The 21,902-nt window shown below is 41.9% G+C and overlaps 1 protein-coding gene across 3 annotated transcripts in view; it reads right to left on the bottom strand.

Moving 5' to 3' along the window:
* pcsk5b (proprotein convertase subtilisin/kexin type 5b) overlaps positions 1 to 21,902 on the bottom strand; it is a 78,649-nt gene that overhangs the window by 20,261 nt on the left and 36,486 nt on the right. Inside the window, exons 15-23 of one of the 3 annotated variants that reach the window (XM_061071366.1) lie at positions 21,800 to 21,902; positions 18,968 to 19,161; positions 16,208 to 16,292; positions 14,237 to 14,340; positions 13,546 to 13,684; positions 11,927 to 12,042; positions 4,235 to 4,337; positions 3,373 to 3,509; positions 1,264 to 1,464 (exon numbers count right to left, since the gene is read on the bottom strand). In XM_061071366.1, the coding sequence (XP_060927349.1) occupies positions 1,264 to 1,464; positions 3,373 to 3,509; positions 4,235 to 4,337; positions 11,927 to 12,042; positions 13,546 to 13,684; positions 14,237 to 14,340; positions 16,208 to 16,292; positions 18,968 to 19,161; positions 21,800 to 21,902 (1,182 nt within the window). Of the gene's footprint in view, positions 1 to 1,263; positions 1,465 to 3,372; positions 3,510 to 4,234; positions 4,338 to 8,419; positions 10,399 to 11,926; positions 12,043 to 13,545; positions 13,685 to 14,236; positions 14,341 to 16,207; positions 16,293 to 18,967; positions 19,162 to 21,799 lie in introns of those variants that run through there. The other 2 variants (XM_061071364.1, XM_061071365.1) reach the window with 2 other exon arrangements.

Genomic DNA, 21,902 nt, shown 5'->3' with positions numbered 1-21,902 from the left:
ATTTTGACCTTGAACGATGATATATCAATGCACGCCTTGCACAACACCTATGCCGACATTGAGCAGGTTGTCTAATATATTTTGAAATATAATTAATACAATACAGTTTTTTATTTGTGGATCACTTTGTTTAGAAAGTGCTTTATGAATATAGATATTATCGTTATTTTCATTCTGTGCAATATTGGTTTCCTTCTTCTAATAGTATCTCTCTTTCATGACAAAGTCACATTAAGAAATTATCTGAATCTCTGAGTTTTAAAAATTAAACTTCCTGAACTTTCCAACGCACTTTGATTCATTTATGAAATATTACTGGTTCCTCCAGAAGCTGAAAACTGAGCCAGTGAACTGCACATTTTTCACACCTGACACTGAGATAAAAAAAAAAAATCTTTCAGTAGCGTAGTGGACTGGTTTAGTGAAGCCAGAGCCACAGAACAGTTTCCAGTTCTTTGGTTAGCGTGTGATCAGAGTTCTTTAAAGCTGTGGCTCGGAGCCCTGCGTGTTGGCATAATTTCTGAGAGCGTTTGAATTTTAATACTAGCTGTAAAATGAGGTCAGTGTGCTACATGTGTGTTCCCTTAGGTGACGTTTGCCATATTCAGGCCAGCTGTGTGACAGTGGGGCTGAGAAGCAGCTATTACAAAAAACCCTTCAAACTTCTTCATGAATTCAAATTGTAAGTGGTCTGCATTGATATGTATATGTGTATTAACACTCTTTAGTCTTAACACCCACTCAGAATGCTTCACAGTTCAGTTTTGCCATTCACCCGCTCACCCTCATTCATGCAGTTTATCTATGAGCAGGACTTTCTCCATAATCCATCCCTCACAGACTGAAAGGCAAAGCCGTCATGGACATTTGCAGTGCGGTATCTTGCCCAAGGACACTGGGATCGAACCCGGGTGAGGACAACCCGCTCTACTCTCTAATGCATTGTCTTATTACCTTCTTCAAGGAAAATTAACCCTAACCCTAACCCTTTATTTGCAGGTTGGTTGGTTTGTCAGCAGTATTACACTAAAACCATTAAGTGATTTTCCAGGAAATTTGATGGAAGGATGAGACATAGGCCAAGAAAAAACAGGTTCAATTTTGGCACAGGACAAAAGGGCAGGAATTTAATTTAATTTAAATAGTATCATTTTTTCAACAAGAGATGTTGATCTTTGAAGGGAACTGCATGTGCTCTTCTACTTGATGCTGTGCACCATTATTCAGGGTGGTAAATAGAGATATTTCATTTATTTCTCTCACCTGCGCTGCACTCCAGTGGGACGCACAGGCCGTTCCTGGGCTTGTGTCCTGGGCTGCAGTGGAGGCAGTGGTTTACTCCAGTACAGATGAGGCAGTCTTCATGGCAGGGCTCACACTGTTTCCATACAGAGTGGTAGAAGCCCTCTGGACAGACATCCCGACACTGACCCTGAAAGAAGTACCTGGTCCCACCAAACTTATCTGGAAGTTAAAGGAAAATATATCAAGAGTGACAACTCTGATTCACAAAAAAAATATTCGGGGAAACAGCCCTGTCGGTTTGTCTGTAATTCAATATATGTGATTATTGAATGATGAAACATTGACAGCAGGTCTGAGCTTATTTTTCTCCATGTCACTCAGGTAAAATTGTCTTTCTTGGATCATAAATTAATTTACCTTCAACAAGGAGGTTATTTTTTCACCTCTGTCCATTTGTTTGTTTGTTTGTCTGAAACTTGAATTTTCAGTCTTTGAGCCCTAAAAGGTTTTTGATATTGGACATGAGTAAACCTATTGGAAATATAAACAAGGGGGAATCAATAATTCACCAAAAATACAGTTTAATTGGGTTGGTATGAGGTAAGTAGGTATTCAATTGCTTGTAAGATTCTTTGCTTCCCTGGAAATCAAACAAAACCTTATGTGACTGGGATTTCATGCGGGTCTGGGCTTGTGTGTATCTGCTTTTTTAAACAGACACTTTCATATTTTGTATTAGCAACCTCTTGTTCTTCATCACCCTCCTTGTTCACGGTTATACTCACTTCTGCAGCTCTTTCACTTTTTCGCTCTCCACAGACAGCAGGGGTGTAAAAACTCTCTGAGGTCAGTCTCAAAGATTATCTGCTCAGCATGTGTCAGTGTGTGTGTGTGTGTGTGTGTGTGCGTGTGCGTGTGCGTGTGTGTGTGTGTGTGTGTGTGTCTGTTTTGAGAGAGAAAATGACACGGGGAGAGACAGATGGAGGATCTCTTCATGTTATTTTTGTTATGTCTCATTGAACCTCAGACAGACCTGCAATTAAATGGAACCACATTTGCAAACACAGTCTGACAAACTTGCTGGCTAATTGAGAGTGGGGGAGCACGCGTGTGTGTGTGTGTGTGTGTAACAGAATCTCCCTAGTGTAAATACATTCGTTCTGACAGCCATAACACAGTCTGTGACGCCGTGATAAACACAGTGGCTACTACCACCTTTAGGCAGATATTTCTTCAGCTGTGAGCCTCTAATGACATCCGAGATTTATCACGTTGTTTTTTTACACGGATGAACAATGATTCAGGTTTCTTTTCTTTTTTCTTAATGGTCTTTTGAAGGGCCGATCCTTAGATTGTTAAACGTACCATCAGGTTCGATTTTTCGATCATCAAAGGGAGGAAACAACAAGTAAACAGCAAACAAATGGTTGATTGCCTCCTTACACACATCTGTCAGCAGGCCCTGGTTGAATTACTGCTTTAATTAGATTTATTTACCTTTAGAAGACTGATTGGTGCAGTCTGGCACAAATGAGCCTTAGCTTGATCCATGTGATGCTATGAAGAAGCACGATTTCACTTACATCCCAGTCAGAGCCTGATAGATGAGTTCTTAAAGGAAAACACCAGCTCACCTCTGCGAAAAGCAAGAAGCTACCTGTGCCAGTTCAGAGCATGCAGGCTTTATACTGAGGGAACACATAAGAAAGTATTAATGATTTATCTGCACTATCTGGTGTCGCTTTAGCTTGTTGCAGTGGTTCCTAAACTAGTGGTCTGGTCCCCCTGGACTTTGAGTCACAGGACACATGGGGTTGTCGTGTAATTATTTCCATAAATCAAATACAATGTAAAACCAATTTTTTGGTACAAAAAAATTAAAGAAATTCAGATAAATCCAGGCAAATAACTGCAAGTTAATCTACTGCACCAAAGGATACATTACAATTTTCGCACACTAGCTCAAACCAATGTCCTCTGGGGGTCTCTGGCACCTCTCTGGTTATTTTGGGGGTCGGGGGCCTGACAGGTTTCGGAACTCCTTCATGGCTTCAAGCAATTTGATTTAAACCATGAGCAAATTAATATCAAAATATATTTATTATTTTCATTTGAATTCCAGTGTACCTCTGTCACAGCTGGTGCAGTTGTCTGGTCCCTCGTCGTTACATTCGTGGCAGGAGTGGTGACAGAGGTAGCACTGCCTCCCCATGGAGTAGCGCCCCGTCTGGCAGCGGATGTTGCAGTGTCCGTCATCGAAGAACCTGTGAAGGAGTTGGGTTTGGTTCAGAATCAACGTGCAACCACAGCCTTACACTCACTATATGTGATGTACATAATTACGGTGCTCCTAAAAAATACTCAGCAATACAAACAGCTCAAAGCTATTCAACGTATGGACGTTTGACTCCATGGCGACTAGTTAGTATCAGTGTTTGTAGAAAGCTTCAGGACAATGATCGTGAGGATTTGGTTCAAGTGGATTCAGGGTCTACTGTTTGTTAAGACTGTACATGAAGATGGACGACATAACGGCTCCGCTAAAGAGAAGCCAAAGCATTGTGTACGCCCCCTGGAGGCTGACATCAGTATAGGTCATAAACCCTGCCTCTTTCATGTTAGTAGATTGGACACAGATCAAAAAAAAAAATTCAAAATATACGTCAAATATAGAAATATGTTCAAGTTTTTCTATAAGATGCTATAAAATAGGGTGAAACATCATGTTTGACGATTGGTGGAGCACTTTTATTGGTGGGACCTCACAACGCCAGCCTGTTATCGCTGGGGCGCAAACTCCGGCTCATAATAAAGCCATCAGCACAAGAAGGCAGCGTTTTAACTCAGGATATTTTGGCTTAATTTCTAGATAGTGGGAGGAAGTGGACACGCACCGTCCATCTTTACATACAGTCTATAGTCTACTGGAGTGCTGTGAGTGCCCCTCCAGTGTCACTGCACCAGGTGTCAGCGTGTCAGGCGTCCTCACCGCGATGGAGGGCAGCTGGCGCAGTCGTCTCTCTCCGGACCTGTGCACTGCAGACAGGTCACATCACACAGGTGGCACTGTTTGTGTTTGCTCAGGTACTCGCCTGCAGACAGGAGTGAACAACATGACCTCACACCTGCTGACTGACAACTTCTCTCAACCACTTCTCCATGTTTGTTTGTCTTTGTGTCCCAGATTCCTAATGCTTCCTACTGCTCTCACATATTTTTTTCTTCTTCTTTTACTTGATTGACTTGACTTGATGCCGCAATGTTGTAGTTACACCAATTATAACCACCAGTCATTTCTTGTTGTTTTCACGTCACTGAAGATTTAGCTCATTATCCTCTGGCTCCCGACATCGCCTGCACAATAACAACTATATTATCCCAGTTTTTTCAGTTGTTTTCCCCCCTGTCTTGTCATCTTATATAATGTGCAAATTCATTCACAGGTTTAAAAACAAACATTACTCTCAGACCCTCTTTCTAATTACTGTGTGCTTTTTAATAAAAACAGAGAGACCTCAAGTTGGAGTGAAGACACAGAGGAAACAAAAAAAACACCACGATTTCTTTTAAGTAGCGTATGTGTATGAAGGAAGTGGACTTTCTATAATGGTGATGTACGTACTTTGTCCAAATGGTTTGACCAACTATCAACCACCTACAATGCTGTCCTCAGTTCTCTCTGCACCACAAATCATGTGGCCCTAACAAGGTTCCCAGCTGAGAGAAATGACCTGGAAGTATTTCACTGGCCGCTATTGTTGGTGCTGTTTGAATTCTCTAAGTGATGAGGAAAGGAGCTTCAGTGCTTCCTAACTTATCTCCTTTAGCGTAGGAAAAACTGGATCAAACTTTACAAAAGAAAAGGAGAACATTTCTCACAATTCATATTGGCAGCCGTATTTAAAGTGATGCAACATCGTAGAACAACGTAAATATATATATATATATATTTGTTTTAATGGAACAGCTGTTTTATTATCTTAGTTAATATCATCATCAGAACTGAATACCACTGAAAAATACTGTCCACTCAACAGAAGTATAAAAGGGTCAAAAGCACCATTCAAGTTATCTCTACATCTGTAAGGGTATCATTTAAATTCATCTTTTTATTCAATTATAGAGCTGTCAGGGTCAGTTTGGGGTTCAGTATCTCGCCAAAAGTCACTTTGGCACATAGAATGGTGGAAATCGATTGTGTTGTTACTCTAGATGGTTAAATGTTGTCTCTATATAAACTGATAGCATCTTTTCTCAGTACGAGTAATATTGTTATGAACATGAAACTTTTCTTGAATTCTAGTTTATACAGCACAGAGTTTAAAGGCTGTACATATCTTCTGTCATAAAAAAAGTTGGTTTCAAAAGTCAGTTAGAGTTTTTTCACATTATGGTTCTCTTCTCCAAACTCGAGGTCAAGAACTAGTGGTTAGGAGAGGAGATTTGTTGGTGGTTATATAACTTAAAGATGTTGTCAGCCATTCCCACACCCTGACCCACGGGACCCCAATGAACCAAGCTTCTTGGATGAGAGGTGACAAGTCCAGTTGTGTTCGTACACATATGCAACTCAAGAACCTTCAGAGACACAGATCAGCAATGTCTCACCAGCAAAAACGGATTTTTATGAATGAACCGTGAAGTTACAGTTTGTGTGCTCGCTCCAGGACTGGGTTATTTTCCTGCCACACTCCAAAGACATGTGGACTTGAAACTAAGTTACCCACAAATGTATTTCCTCTGGTTCACCACTGATGACTCTCTGGAGTCTTTTCAGACCGTGAGCACGACAAGGTGATAAAAGATGGTTGGAAAATACTTCTCAGCATTTTACCAGATTCAAGCTTAAAAGGAGGCATTTTTATAAGCGATTACTTTTAATGGGCTGTATTAGTGACCAGGTGATGGAAACATCAGCAGATCATCGGCTCAGCTCCATGAATGAAAAGTGAGCTTAGAGAGAAATTATCTGTGGCACCATGAAGAAACATTTTAACACTTTCAGTTGCTTACTTATCCCCTGAGAATAAAAGGCCTCAGAGGCACATCCTCCACAGTTTTCGGAAGGTTGGAAAGTTTTTGTTGCAACATGGAGCACAGGCTGGAAATGAAGTGTGTCTGGTGCCAGAAATCTCAACACCTGGAAAAGCCATTGTTGAGATACTGGCACGGATGAAATCATGATCAAACTCCAGGTGGATATCTTACTAAGCTTTGCAGCTTTATTTTTGTTTGACTTTGTTTGCATTAACTCAGGACACTAAACATTTTTTTTTTTAAACTCACCAACCTTGTGCTTCACACTTGGCAGCCGTGAAAACATTGTCTCCTATCCTACCTTTGTGTTAGACAAAGGTGGCAGACACTGGCTCAGGCATAAGGATTGAGCGGTTTGTGTGTGTGTCCTTTAAAGCAGCCGCGAGGTTGTCTGTTCGCTCTGTTTTCTGTGAAAAGCTCAATTGTTCCTTTCAAAACAAAAGAGCTTCTTTGTGTACAAACACAACAGGCGGTGGCTTCTCATTCAGCAGAGCTCCGCAGAAACCATTCAAACAGCTCCCAATAAACGCCGACACTCTCCTTTACGCACACAGACACATTCTTGTGCTTCTATCTTAGAGAGGACACTCAGGCATTTGGCAGCCCCTAACCCTAACCATCAAAACTAACTGCTTAACCCTCACCGTTACCCTAACCTAACCCTAAAATCAAGTCCTCACCCTCAAACAACCCTTTGAACAAGTGAAGACCGGCCAAAATGTCCTCACTTTCCCAAAATTCCCTCACTGAGGTCTACGTTCACCATGGTCCTTACAAATATAAGTATGAGTACAAGTACAAGTACACACACATACACACGCTCAGTCTCCCCGTCTTTCTGTTTGTCTCCCTCTCACTCACGAACACAAACAAACAGGGAGCCTGTTCTCAAGGGATGTAAAGCTGCTCAGCAAAAGAAGACACTTTGGACTCCCACTGCCAGAAGGGGAGAAGAATGGAGCCGAGAAGAAAGACAGACTGTCACTCAAGAGAGTAAAAGTTTTCTGCTGTTATGGACTTGGCCGACCTTGTGAATATCAACAGTCTCTGTCACGAGGGAGAGAGAGAGCTCAGTTGGCAGATACCAACCTGACACCCACCATACCTGGTCCTGAATCCCCACGCGACTCCTGATGCCGTCACACAAACATGTTTACTACACATCACGGGTCGTCAAGAGACAAATCAAGTTAGCTTGGGTGGAATGATGCCCGAGACTCCAGCCCGAGTGTTCCTCCGCCCGGTCACCAGTGCATCCTCCCAGACCAGCCTGACAGACACATCTCCACCTCAATTAGTTTCTCCTCAACATCCAACATTTCAATTTACACTTTTAAAATCAAGTGTTGCTGTGCTGTGGTCAAAGCTAGAGAATAAGCTCATGAAGATTGTGGCCTAGTTCGTTCTGGTCCTGCTGTGACACGTGTTTGTCTTATTGACAATATCTCAGTCGGGTGTGAGTTTTTAAATCATCTGCCATATAATGCAAGTGTATCAAGACGAATCACTGGAAGTGACAGATTTCACAGGTGGCTGTTAGATAGCAACAAATAACTTGTAGATTGAAACACAACTAATGACGGTGTGGATGTTTGTTATCTTCTTCCTCCTCTAACAGAGTTGATTTCTTACATGCGGACATTTGAATTAGGCTTTTATCTCGTCCAGACTCAATTACTGCAATGCACTCCACTCCGGGATCAGCAGAGAAACGTACAAAGATTACAACTTTAAAACCAAAACTCCACATTAGACCAGAACTCGCTGCCCTGCACTGGTTACCTAGAAGGTAAGACTCCCGTCTCTGGGCCTGGTCATATATTATGATATTGGATGAAATGATACGCATGTCAACATAATCAATGAAAACTGTAAAGAAAACAAAAACATGAACAGATTAAACATTTTAATAAAGAACACTTAAGTAAAAAAAAAAGATTTTCAAAACTAGGACTTTGAGTAACATTAATAATGCATTGTCACAGATATGTCACAGGTACACAATAAAAACAGCTTTTATACGAGGGGTGTGTGTGCGAGTGTCTATGTGTGTGCGTGTCTCTAATATCACACAATCTAAAATCAATTCAAGTCATCTTAAACAATGACCCGGAATAAGTTTTTGTTAAACAAAACAGGGGATTCATCAAGCTTTATTACAAATCATCAAGAACCATAACCAGTTGACAATACAACAAATCATCTAATACTGTAAATGCTCGAGCTGCATGTGTGAGGACCCACACAGAAGAAGAATCTTAAACATTTTGTCTTTGCCGTTCTTGGTGAGGAATCAGCAACACCAGGATGACCTCGGGCTTCTCACAGGGGAAAGGCTCAGAGACAGACGGGCGGAGGAACCCGGTGTCTGACGGGTGCCGGGTCAACACGAGGACAGTTTGGATTTGTGCAGAATGAATTAACATTACCGACACACAGATTTGTTGGTTTTCTATTGTTTTTTTCTTGGGTTGACGGAGCACAGGTTCTACCGACAAATGTTTTTTTACATCTACATTTTGGACATTCAGATTTGCACCACAACAGATTGCTTACCGTCTGACTGTCAGAGACCTTCACCTGCATATGAAACATGATAACACAACACTGTCTGCACCAATCATTGACCTTCTGTGTTGAAAGTGTGAGACAATACTTCAGTTGATATGCAATGGCATTAAAATGGAATGACGTCTAAAACCATTTCATTTAGAGAACCGTAACATGTAGGGATGCACCGACACAGAAAATAATGAATGGGCAAATTTCAGCACCTGGAAGGTCACAAACCAACTCACAGTAAAGATCCCTATAATACACGTAAGTTATATTTTAATTAATTTTGCCAGTGACAGCAAAATAATGCCTTTACAACATCTCTGAAGAGCTTTAAATTGTTCAGTCACAGTAAAGGATGGAATCGATACTGTTTTTGTTTTTTTATTTGGGCAAAGGTTTCCTTTCGAGAATCTGCACTATGGTGTGAAAAATAGACATCGGTGCATCCCTAGTACCACAAATTCATTCTACCTCGCTGCAGCGTTTCCTTCCCCTGCAGAAAACTCTGGAAGGAATGACTATCGGAATGAATCAATGCTGTCTGGGCTTACATTAAGAATTAATAGCATTCCTCTACACACACACACACTAATCAAGACAAACACACTCACACACCAACACACACTATTCAGAGAGGGCAGGTTCGTGTTTTAAAATAAATGAAATGAGGTGATTTTGGTCAGTAACACGTGTCAGTCTTGGGATAAAGAGACACTGCGGCGTACGCAACTTCAAGTGATGGCTGATTTACGATCAATGTGTCTGAGTTCATGTTTATAAGTGTGTGAGTGTGTGTATATACTGTATATATATATATATAATTGTGTGAATTTCTCTTCCCTCCCCTAAACAGCCAGAATCAGCCCAGACAGACATTATTATTTTCACATTACAGTGAGCTTCTTTTTTTCCTCAGACGTATATTTACAGGCGGAAAACCAGGGCCTTTCCTACTGTATGCTCACTTTCCATCTGTTTAGCGTTATCAAGGAAAAGAGAGGAGGAAGAGGAGCCAAAATAAAAAACGCACACGGATGTTTTCAGAGCTTTGCACGCTGAGTGGCTCCCGCTTTAAGCCATGCTTCCTACACTGGCAACAAGAAAAGAAGGTTCAACTATTTTGGCATCGATGCTTTGGTCACAAAATACCGACACTTTTATTTTGTTTTTCACTTTTGTTTTCATTTGCTCGTTTGTTCTTGAAATAAGTCCCAGTCATTTTACACCCCGACGACGTGTGTGTCCCAGTACAGAAAAAAAGGTAGGTTTGTTGTAGTCCTGTCATCGCACCTCCGATGCAGTCCCTTTAAGAGGCACAGGTTCTCTTATAAATTATGTGACTGTGAATGAGTGGGCAGGGGGAGGGGGGCTTGAGGAGGAGTGCCCCCTGTGCCCCTGCAATCCCCCCTGCACCCCCTGTACGCCCGGCGAGTACGTCCCGTCACCCCTTCTGCGAGCACGTCCTGCAGCACAGTTGCTGCAGCACTTTCCTCTGGCAAAGATTGTTCTTTTTAACAAGCACGCAGAAGCTGCCTTCCGCCCAAGATTCTTCATTTGCTTTCCACAGACCAGGTAGAAGAGATACGGGGGGGGGGGGGGGGGGGGGGGGGCATGTGGAAACACACACACACACACACACACAAACGTGGTAGAACCATCAGATATGGTTGAATGGCAGGCAGAGCCATGTGATTGGTCAGGAGAGGATTCAGGTAACAGGAAGAGTTTTTTTTTTATCCAATCACAGGTGACGTTCATCAAGGTGGAAAATGATTGTAGTCCAGTGGAGAGATTGGATCCATGTCAGGAGAGACGGAAAACAGATTCGGGAGGAAAAAAAAAAAAACAGAGAGAGAGAGAAAACAAACGTCACACAATTAGCAAATTGGAGATTTTTTAAATTCACAACTTGCTTTCCTTTTGCATCACAGAAAACTCAAAGTGGACCACCGTCTGTTCACAATACCGCCTGCCAACTCTTTCATTTATCAACAGCAATTTGAGCTGCCAATCAACTCCCCCACCCCCAAATATGAGCCCGGTTCTGAAGGTAAGGAACAGACTGGGGGTGCACTTTGAGCAAAGTAGTCATCAACAGAGACGTCACACATTTAAGACATTTATCTCCTCAGAACTTTCTCTCATCATGCACTGGGGTAAATTCTCCGCCACAGTTTTTTTTTAACTAGAAAGATCAAGGAAAGAGCAGCGAATCTCAGGAAACTGATCAGACCTTAGCGTCGGCCGGAGAGTGGAAAAACATGCACAGATTGGAAAAGGCCAAAACATAAAGCAGAGGAAATAGAACACGGTGAGGACACGTGAAAAGACAGCAACATGTGTGAGTGTTATATGAAAATAAGAAAGGAAAAGAAGCAGCTTCAATAAACCTTTCAGCCTCGGCAGTGGGTGACGTAAACCAGGGGGTGAGTTTATGTTAAAATAAAAAAGGTAAGAATGTGTGCGATGGTAAATCCTGAGACAGTTTTTAGTTGTGTTACGCAGAACATGAATGAGAACTTTAGAAGGAAAACTCAAAAAAGGCAAAAGCAAGGACAGAGCGCCTTCCTGCTCTGAAGCCACAGCAGATCTGTTTGAGGCATTTTAGTCCAGAAGTTAGTACAAAGCTCTGGGAAATGAAAAAGAAAAACCTCAGCTTTTACTTAATAAAGAAACCCTTTTGCAGTCATTCTATTCCCTGTGGCTTGGAACACAATTTAATTTAAGTAGAGATGCAAAATAGCCTGAGTGTCACAGAGAGAGCAGAGATGTAAATCTACACCTCTGAGGATTCTGGTGCTTTGATTAGTCTCGGATTGTTTAAACCACAATTTGTGAACTTTTGCCTTAAACACTTTGCAAAAAAAAATACTGATGTGAATTAACTTCATTATAAATTGAGAAATAAATTCTTGCTACAACTCTGTCCAATTAAGTGCTTGAGAAAATTCACTGAAGACCATACGAGAAGGACGATGCATAAAAAATATATATTCCCTGAGAGAGAGAGAGAGATAGACTGCAACAAGTATAAAATAAACACATCGAGAGCCTTATTTTATAGATGAGAAAGCTGACAACTCACCATCTTTGCAGATGGTGCTGACCACGCAGGCTCCTGCCTCCAGATTGTAACCACTGACGCAGCTGCTGCAGTTTCTCTCTCCGGGCCCCGAGCACTCGTAGCAGCTATGGTCACACCTGTCGATGGTTGGGTAGAAGAATTAGATGCTGTTCTGCTTAGCTGTGATCACATACCCTCGCTGAGAGTTCTTAGAGGAGTCTTTCACTCTCTGAGCTCCATTGTTTCGCCTGTTCAGCCTGTGTGCGCTTGTGTGAGCAACAATCAAGAAGAACTGGAAGTTTTCAAGTTAGGTGAGAGACGGAATTTTTAACACAGTCGTTATCACAACAAAAAATAGGGAAGAGAAAAGGATCTGAAATAAAACTTTATGCACCAAAGGCCAAAATTTGCCATTTACCGCCCCGCTGGTGTGAAAACTGGGTATGGAAATGATCTGGTGTCAGTCTCTGAGGCCAGGGGGGAGCCGACGGTGAAGCGAGGATTGGAGCGAGATCAGGGGTCAAGCGAGCAATAAATAATTCATGGCAGGAGAGAAAAATAGCATGGAGGCAAGTCTACCACAGGGAGCGATAAGAGCAGCAGCCAGGACGTCTGACTCCGTGGAGGAGTTTGACTGTGGGTGTGATAGGAGGCAAAGTAGACATAAAGCTGTCATCAGACATATAAAAGAAAATGAGTATGTTTGAATGAGTATGTCTGTCTCCTCACCCAGGTTCATGCTAGTGAAGCAGAAGAACTGTTTGGACAACATGTTTATTCAGTAATACAGGTTCACACATGCAGTTTTATGCTTCTACAGTCAACTTCAAATGGATAAAATTCACTAGAGTAGGCTTGCTGCTTACAATTCCTCTGATTGTTACAGTCAATACCACCTCTGTTACGTTTTTAACAGAATTACACAAAAACTACGGTTCGGATTTACCACAAAACCTGTTGGAATGATGCGATATGGGTCAGGGAAGGATCCTTTCAATATTGGTTTGGACCCAGATCAGAGGGCAGATACAGGAATTTATTTCCACTTACAAACATTGCAACATTTCTCAAATAATAATAGAGCTTTCTTTAACAAATTTAGGCATGAGTGCTAATATCTATGAACAGGTAAGATTTTGTGAGAATCCAGCTAATGATCTTGATTTTGTGAAACAAATTAAGTGTTTTTCGGAGGGTGATCTTACTGTACAGTAACAAATATTCTTTCCACTTTTTTTGAGAAGGGATATTCTTTTAGGGAAGACGATTGCAGAAACCTTCCGTTTACATGGGTTATGTCTCCCGTCTCAATAGATGATAAGTGGCCAATCAGAGGTATGTGCTCCCTGAGTGTCCTTCTAGTTATTATTTGAGTCCCGGCTGTAAAAACAGGTATAAAGTGTCCCTTTTATTGGAAATGCCAGCGTCTGAATCATCTCCTGAAAACTCTCTCAGAATGTTAAATTATAAAATGGACTACTGGGAAATGCAGAGTTTGTGCACTGCAGACAGGACGAGATGTCCTAGGAAAAGGTTAAAGTGGAGTTCGGAAATTTGCACAATCTCAAGATTTCCTCAATCATCTCTTGGGACCTGAGATCTAAAGGTTTTTTCCCTGCGGTGCGGACGTGCTGACTCACTTCTTACAGGACCTCTGCACCTGCCCATTGTCTGAGGTCTGCTCTGACAGGTAGTAGCCGGTGCTGCATGTTGACACACACCGCCAGTCCTCAAGTAAGAAGCCCTCTGCACACTTAGTGCACGCCTCTATACCTGTGCCTGGAAGACAAGAAACACACACGTCAGAGATGTAGTAAAGGCATTTAAAATCAGATGATACACAAAACATTTTCTTTTACCCTTATGGCTGCAAAACTGTTCAAGTACAAGCTGCCTTAGAGCAAATGTAACTCAAAAGCCGTTTTCTGAAAACTTGGAACTTTTCTGGAGGGGCTGTATGTGAATACGCAAAACACCAAGTCAGTTGCTCTGGACATTTTCAGTAACTACCCCTGCCGGTCCCCTAGTAAATATTTAGAAGGTGTGTGAGTGTGACAATGACGAATCTAACACGCAACAGATACAAAAGTGAAACATATAAATAAAAATAACTTGAAGCGTTGTACACGTAGAAAAGTCAGACAAAGATTACAATTCAAAAGCTGTTGGTGAAAAGGGCCGAAGCCAACGTCCATGGGTCGAAAACAACAGGATGATTTCCGCAGTAGGACATATATACGTCATGTCCTGCCTCCAGCTTGCTCTACCCAGACGACACCCCTCGACTGAATGTGTGGACAGTTTCCTGTTTTTGTGAACTTGACTTCTTACCTGCACAGGTGGCACAGGCCCGATGGCAGGGCTCACAAGTCCGCCTGTGGCCGTTGTAGTAAGTCCCTTGGTCACAGGTCATCTGACACTTGTTTGCTTGAAGACTGGGAGGAGAAATATAAAAAAAAAAGACAATTAAGCAGCAACATAAAGCAAACACAAGTAAGTTTAAGAGAAAACAGAAGAAAACAATCAGTTCAAGTTTGCCTGTGACACACGGCCAGCTGCTGATGTACAATGTCAAATATTTTGTAAGAATGACAGAACACTGCAGCACCGGTAACACTGTGTGGGTGTGGACGCTAGCAGCTGAACTTCAGCTCACTCTCTGACTCTTCAACAGGAATCTGCAATCTTCTAGATTTGAGTGCAATCAGAGGAAATCTGTTGCTTTCTGACAAAGACCGATCTAAGGAGTGCCAGATGTGAGGGGTCAGAGGTCAGTAAGGAAGTAGGTGCCGAGCTTCTAAAGTCGCTTGTGTGAAATTCCAGCGAGGACAGGTTGGTGAGCTCGCTGCACTGAACTGAAAAACAGCTGGTCTCTGTTAGCGAACGTTTCCCAGAAACAAACTCGCCTGCTCCTCTCTTCCTCCCTGGCTTCTAACCGACCTTGAATGGTGAAATGAATGGGAGACGGGAGAGTTGTGTGAGAATGTGCGTGCATGTGTGTCTCACTGTGGTCTCACATGGTGTACGCAGGAAATTATGGCTTACAAGTGTCCCTGCCTAAACCTCTGGCTACACTGAATTACTGAAGCCAGGTTCAAGACCACAATATGTTTTAAACGCTTCACAAGTGTTTCCTTCACAACCTATTAGAATTCCAGCACTTTAAAACGCCCGATCCTCTGTCAGGTCAAGTGTAGTTGGAGCGGTTTTAAAAAGGGCTGTTATGGAAGTGGCCAGAAAGTGAACTGGAACATGTCTGCATGGATAAATAAACGCCTTAGATCTGAAGGCACTTCAAAGTAGCACAACCCAAAATGGGCAACGGCTCTGCTTCTTGTGAGTCTCCGCATGACACGAGTATATGTGGGCTTTAATAAGCGCGGGTCACAGGGTGAAACTCGGTTTACTCAATTGGGTCCCGAGGGTAAAACAGTTGGGAGGCCCCGGCTTCACTGGTTCATGCTGCAAATCCAAACCACAATGTAACACAAAGTGCTGGTCTACATTAGCAGCACCGTATTCCTGCAACGCTAAAATGTTTTCTTTTATCCACAAACCACAACAATGACAAACGCACAAAACCTGAGCTGTGCGTCCTTGTATGACAGTTAGCTGACTGTAATGATAAACCTACTGGAGGAAAGCTGTGATTTATACCAGCGGGTCTGGATGTTCAGAGGATTTTTCCAATCAGGCTACATCCACACTACATATTCATTTCAACAAAGCATTTTCAAACAAAACTATCTCTGTCCACACCAGCTTCGTGTAAGTTTTAATCCACATACTAACAACGCCTGAAAACACATTACACGGGACCACTCACGCACACTGGGCATGTGCACGCCAACAGTTCTCACATCCTCACAGCTGGAGAGATTTGCCGCGTGAAGTGGTTGCAAAATGTCTCATTGTTAATTTCACACAGTTACAAAACCACCAGATACAATAGCATCCTTTTCTAACATCAGAGAGGTGCAGGGAGAAGCAGTTTCCGACAGTGAACAACCATCCCATAACTTCCCTCAACAGCTGTAGAGTTCAAGCAGTTCAAACAGGGCCACCGAAAAACTTTCATGCAAAATAGCGTCGACACAAATCCTCCAAACTGTTTCTGTGGCTCTGAAGATGGAAGGCAGAGTGATTTTAAATGTGTCTGCAGTATTTCCAGCTAAAGCATAACAACTAAAAACACAGGGTTTTCGTAAGATGTATAGTTGCAAGTTATATAGGAACAGTCAACTAAAATCTGAAAAATGTTTCTAACTTATCAGGCACTTTTCAGTGTGACTTCCAGTTTACCTCATCCCAGGTTTACATTCTGTGCAGATATTGGAGCTGTTGCACCTCTTGCAGTTCTCCAGGCATCTCCTGCAAATGTTGGAATCTGGAAGACACAGGGTGAGCCAGTCACAAACAGAGGCTAATGCTTGCATTTGAGACGAAGAGGGGGAGCAGATGAGTAAGACAAGGATGAAGACGAGGAGAAGCGATTGAGAAAGAGCGGCGAGAAAGGTGGAGGAGGAATAAAAGAGGGGAATGAGTGGGAGAACGGGGCTTATGAGGAAAACGGGAGGACAAAAGGCAAGAGGTGGGGAGAGAGATGGCAAGAGAGAGATGGGGGGAGAGCGGAAATGTCAGAAGGCTAGAGCTGCGGGGATGAAAAAGAAGATTGTAGTGTTGGAGAGGAGGATAGGAATGTAGATGAATATTTCAAAAGGCAGTGACACGCTTTGACACAATGCAAATGGACACGTCTGAGTTCAGCAGCAATAAGGGTGGACGAAAAGATGCGTGAACATGATTTATTACTCGTGGGAAACTATCTATGAGTAGACTCTGACTATTGAGCTAAACCTTCCCAAAATATTGTTAAAAAAACCTTGTTGGTTTTGTATAGAAAGCTTAATGATAAGAGCTGATAGGGGAGGAGAGTATTTTGAGGGATTGATGGTTAAATGTTCAGGAATCTGAAAATCCTTTAGGGTGCATTCAGGACAGGTCACAGGCGGATGGGTTTACTTTACCTCCCAGGGCATATTTCCTACACCAGTCAAGAACTGAAGGCCGGAATTAGGGCTGACATGGTAAGTTAATCATATGTGTGTATTTGAAACTTGGTGCAGATCCATTTAAATTTAGATCCCTTCTCTGAGAAATCTGCAAAAATGTTTTAAAATGGCTTGCTATGTTAGAGAAACAAAAATCCTGGATTCGCCCCCTAATGCAAATCCAAGCCAGAATCTAATGTGTTCTTCTTTGGGTCTTTGCACAAAATGTCATAGAAATTGGTGGAGTATTTTTTGTGAGATCCTTCAAACGAAACAAACAAACAAACACAGGTGAAAACATAGCGGAGCTGATATCAATCAAGGAATCTATGAGGGAATACCAAATATACATTTTTAAAGACGGATTTAACACCTAATAATGTTGATGTCAGCACATGGCCTACGTCCTGCAGCTGACAGGACCCAGTGCATTATCATGTTAGCTTCTCTTAAAGTTTATCTGGACCAGTAACAAACAAGTCCGTGTGTTGATAGCGGCAGGAGTTCAGCTCAGATTGACAAAGACAAAATAGACTCTCGATAGCTCATTTAACGCAACACAAAGCTCAGCAGCGCCAACATTTCAAAGGAAAGAAGTATCCACTACATCTTGGCCTGCTGAAATGTTATGATTGAACTTGGATCAAATCACATCAGATCTTCTGCCAGAAACTCTCCGAGCTGCCAGGACTCACACTGTCTTGGCTGCAAACCAATATATATACATAATTATAAGCTATACATAGTTCCAGTCTCTCATTCCTGCTTCACTTTCATCCAGCCTGGATCTCCAACACAAGACATACATTTGGTCGTGTGTGCGATTCCACCACTGCACTGTGCTCATTATAAACCCATCACTTCCCGTAAATAGAATTCAAAAAAAGATCCTCCTATAGATCAGTTTTATTTCACGTTAAGCTGGCAAAGAAAAATACATTTCATTATGCCGTCGCCAGGGGATACGCAAGCGTACATTTTAATTAGGTCTCCCATGTTACCAGGTTAGAGCGACACACCTCTCTGCTCTTCTAGAGTCGGGGTCTCTACCATTTTCTCAACGTACGGCACACTGCTCACAGCACGATAGAATCAGAATCTGGGTTTATTCCCAAATAGGTTTACCCATACAAGGGATTTGCTGTGGTGTGTTTAGTGCAAGCATAAATATACAAATGTAAACAAAAGCAAACAATATGAAATAAATTATAGACACTAGAAAAGGATTGTGCAATGAACTGAAGTGTGTACAGTATGAGCGATACTGGCCATGGAAAATTATCTTTCACCAGTTCAATGTTCATCTGTCCAATATGTCACAAACTAACATTTGCAACACTTCTGGTATCTGTTTCATATTAAAGGCACTCTTGTTTTCTGTTAACTGAATTGATTAATTTGTTTAAACAAGACTTTTATTGTTATTGCAGCACCTGAAGATGCACGGCTTCATACTGTAGAGTCCTGGCAGGCAGTTTACTTGTGTATATAGCTGTACTTTTATTCAAGGAAATACAGTGATTATATCAGAAATCGTAGCAGCTCCACAGCAAACAATCCCAGTTTGTTAGAAATGTTGACATTGTCCTATTTATAAATGACCTCCCTCAATCGGAGTAAAACATTCTGTAAGACCCTCATTTGAGGGAGTTCAGACGTTGACAATCTAATCGATGGACGGCAGAGTGACAATGGACTCACCGGGACAAATCAGTGTCCTTGGGGACAATGGGCAATCATGAGGGAGCCTCTGTTTTGGCTGCAGGTGCCAAGATCATTAAAGTTTGTTTTGTTGTTCGTTAAATTATAAGAAAACAGGTGCAAAGGAGAAAATTGCTATTGAAGTCAGAATAAGCTAATAAAACCTCCAAAGATGTTGTCAAGGAATGAGGAAAGAAAACATACGGAATGGAAAGTAATTCCTGACTGCATGCTCCGCAATCATGTGCACTCATTTAGATAAGAGTTTGTGTATTGTATAGAGCCAGTGTAGCCGGCAGTGGAAACGTACCATAGTCGAGGTAGAAGCCGTCACCGCAGTTGGCCACACACGTGTTGGATCCCTCGTTGAGGTGGAAGCCGCTCCTGCATGTGGTGCACTGGTCACTACGGCTACCGACGCAGGTCTCGCACAACGAGGAGCACTTCTTGCAGCGCTTCCTATCATCACGGAAAAAGCCGCTGGGGCATTCAGACACACACATCCTGGAGGAAAAAGATGTGTAGTTTTTATAGATTTGCTCAGGTGGTAGATTACTCCGGCTTCAGTCTACTCCAGCCACAGTATAATAAAGACTAAACTGACCTCTTTGTTCCACCGTTAACAACCTTGATCACACAGCTTGAATGAGCTTATGTTAAGAGGCTCAAAATGTAAAACATATGCCAGAGACCAAGACACATGTCTCTTGTGTGAGAGCCTTGTGAGGTGACTCTGCTGTGTGTTAATATTAACAAAAGCTCAAGTAAAACTCTGTCGAATTAAAGAGGATTTAGTTTTTATAATAATCTATTGAAAATGTAAATGTATTTTTCCTGTATCAATGCAGATAATTGGGAAGAGCTACAGACGTGTAGGGGAGAGTGTGTGTGCAAGCGTGTGTGTCTGCATGCTATATGGTGAACAGGTGCAACATCTGTTGGATAAATCCACATGCCTCAGTCACCCCACATTTAACCCTAAGGCTCCTTTTCTAAGGTGAAAAAATCTCCAAAATCCTCAATAGCACAAAACACACACATACAGGCACACTCAAACACACACGAACCTTAAGCCGTATTCACACACTGCAGAGTTGTCTGCCAAGAAACACATATGGGCGTTTGAAACACATAATCCACATGTGCAGTACACACTGTGTTTGTCATCCAGTTTCAACGCGGCTCTCTACTACACTGAAATGATTGAACTATGATTATTTCAAGAACACAATGTAACGCCGACACCAAGGACAACACTAAGTGAGAAGAGGTTTTTCCTGACTGTGGTGTCAAGGCAAACAGAGGATTGAGACCTTGAAATTGTGGTAAAAGCAATTTAAAGCCGAATAAAACATTTTTTACAATGGAACTCTGCAAGCTGCAATACTCATTTGTATTTTGGGCCATGATTTCCATAAACTCTGATTACATTTCAGTCGACAAATTAATCACTTAAATCTGGGGATGTGGTGACATTTGCTTCCTAAGGATTGTAAAAAGAGGTGAAAAAGTGAGTACACCCAAAATGTCAGTTACATTCCGTGCGCATGAAGCACTCTGATTCAAAAAGTAGCTACTTTACAAATGCGTTAAATAGACTGATCCACATCCTTCCACGGTTAATGTGTGCTATTCAAAGGGCTTTCACAGTTTCACAATGACTTGTCCTTGCTGCTTGTTGAAAAAAAGTTTCCTCTTCTTTATTCTTTAAATTAAAAAAAAACCTTCGTAATATGACAGCTTTTTTCTCTTAATATTACGACTTCGTTATACACAGATTATACAGATTTTTTTTTCTTCATCATGGTCATCGTAGTTTTTAGAACCAATGCCGGGTAAATTGTAAATTTTTAAGACAAGAAAATTCAAGGTATATTTGATCAATATGCAGGCAAATTAAATAATCCTTCACATCAAACTGTTAAGTTCCTTAACATTCATCTCATCACCTGATTGTTTCTAAAATTCGGGCTGCAGTCCTCATAGACCAACACACACACACACACAACTTCCAGAGTCTCTCACCTCTTGAGTCTAGACCATCAAACACATATGTGGGGATGTAATTATCTGAACATTAAACACCCCCACTGCCCCTCCTCTTCCTCTCCACCACTCCCCACAATCCTCACCCATCAATTGCTCCCTGCGGTGGCAGAAAAGGGCAGCGCACCTCTGAAGTGGGCTAATGATAAGGCAGCATCTAAGCTTGCACATTCACCTGCACTGGTTTGCCTTTTATTAGTGCAGAGACCCGCTGACACAAAGGCAATTACAGCAGACTTTGATCCTAATGGGCTCCGACGGGCGCACACCCACAAACATGCTCACACACACACACACACACACGTATAGACACATAATTAACAGGGGGGAAGGGACAGACTAAACATATTACAAGCCACAGGAAACAACGTCTCTGTTATCAGACTGAAAAGGTGAGATTAATCAGGCCACCGCCTGCACGGCTTCTTTTCCTTATTCACATTACAAGCTTATCAGATAACAGGAACGAGCTGCAACCTTTGACCTTACATGGTGGAAAATGTGTCTCGGTCTTCACGAAACAGAGCGATCTTGATGAGACGGCAGCTTTAAAATGCAAGTCTGCTGAGTTGATCCATATAAGAACCTCGGTCAAACAGTCCTTTTATTTGGCAGTGTTTCTTTCACACAGTTCAAAGGTCTTGCTGGTATCCTGATTAATAGATCCATTCATGTAAAGTGGGCGTTTGCACTAATGTTTATTTGAAGCACAATCAAAACTTTTGCCTTCAGCTGATTAAATCCACTTAACAGGTGGAGACCAATCAGCTCGTATTGATCCCTCTCTTCGGTCTTTAAACCATCACACGTGGTTTAAAAAAACCCCGACCAGATGTACCTTATTCAATCTGTAGATTTTAGATTGAGCAAATTCATATGATAAATCGTACGTACTTTAAGAAAAGTCAGTTTAATTTCAAACAATTTAATTCTGATTATATCGCCTAAGATCTGGTTATCCTTACACTTCAACTGAACTAGTTCCTCACAATTTTGCGTTTTTTCATCTGGGATTTTTGAGAAAAATATTTCCAGAACAAAGATAATGATTCAAGATCCATATCACTATTGATTTTAATTAATTAAGCACTCTGACCTGGTGTTGTTCTTGAACTTCAGGAAGTAGTGGAGGCAGTTAATGCAGTGATGGGGTCCAGGACCCTCACAGCCGTTCTCATTGCACTCAGAGTCACAGGGGC

This window comes from Limanda limanda, chromosome 5, assembly GCF_963576545.1.
Source record: "Limanda limanda chromosome 5, fLimLim1.1, whole genome shotgun sequence".
NCBI lineage: Eukaryota > Metazoa > Chordata > Actinopteri > Pleuronectiformes > Pleuronectidae > Limanda > Limanda limanda.
The sequence above is the reverse complement of the archived record's forward strand: the minus strand, read 5'-3'. Positions and strand labels throughout refer to the sequence as shown.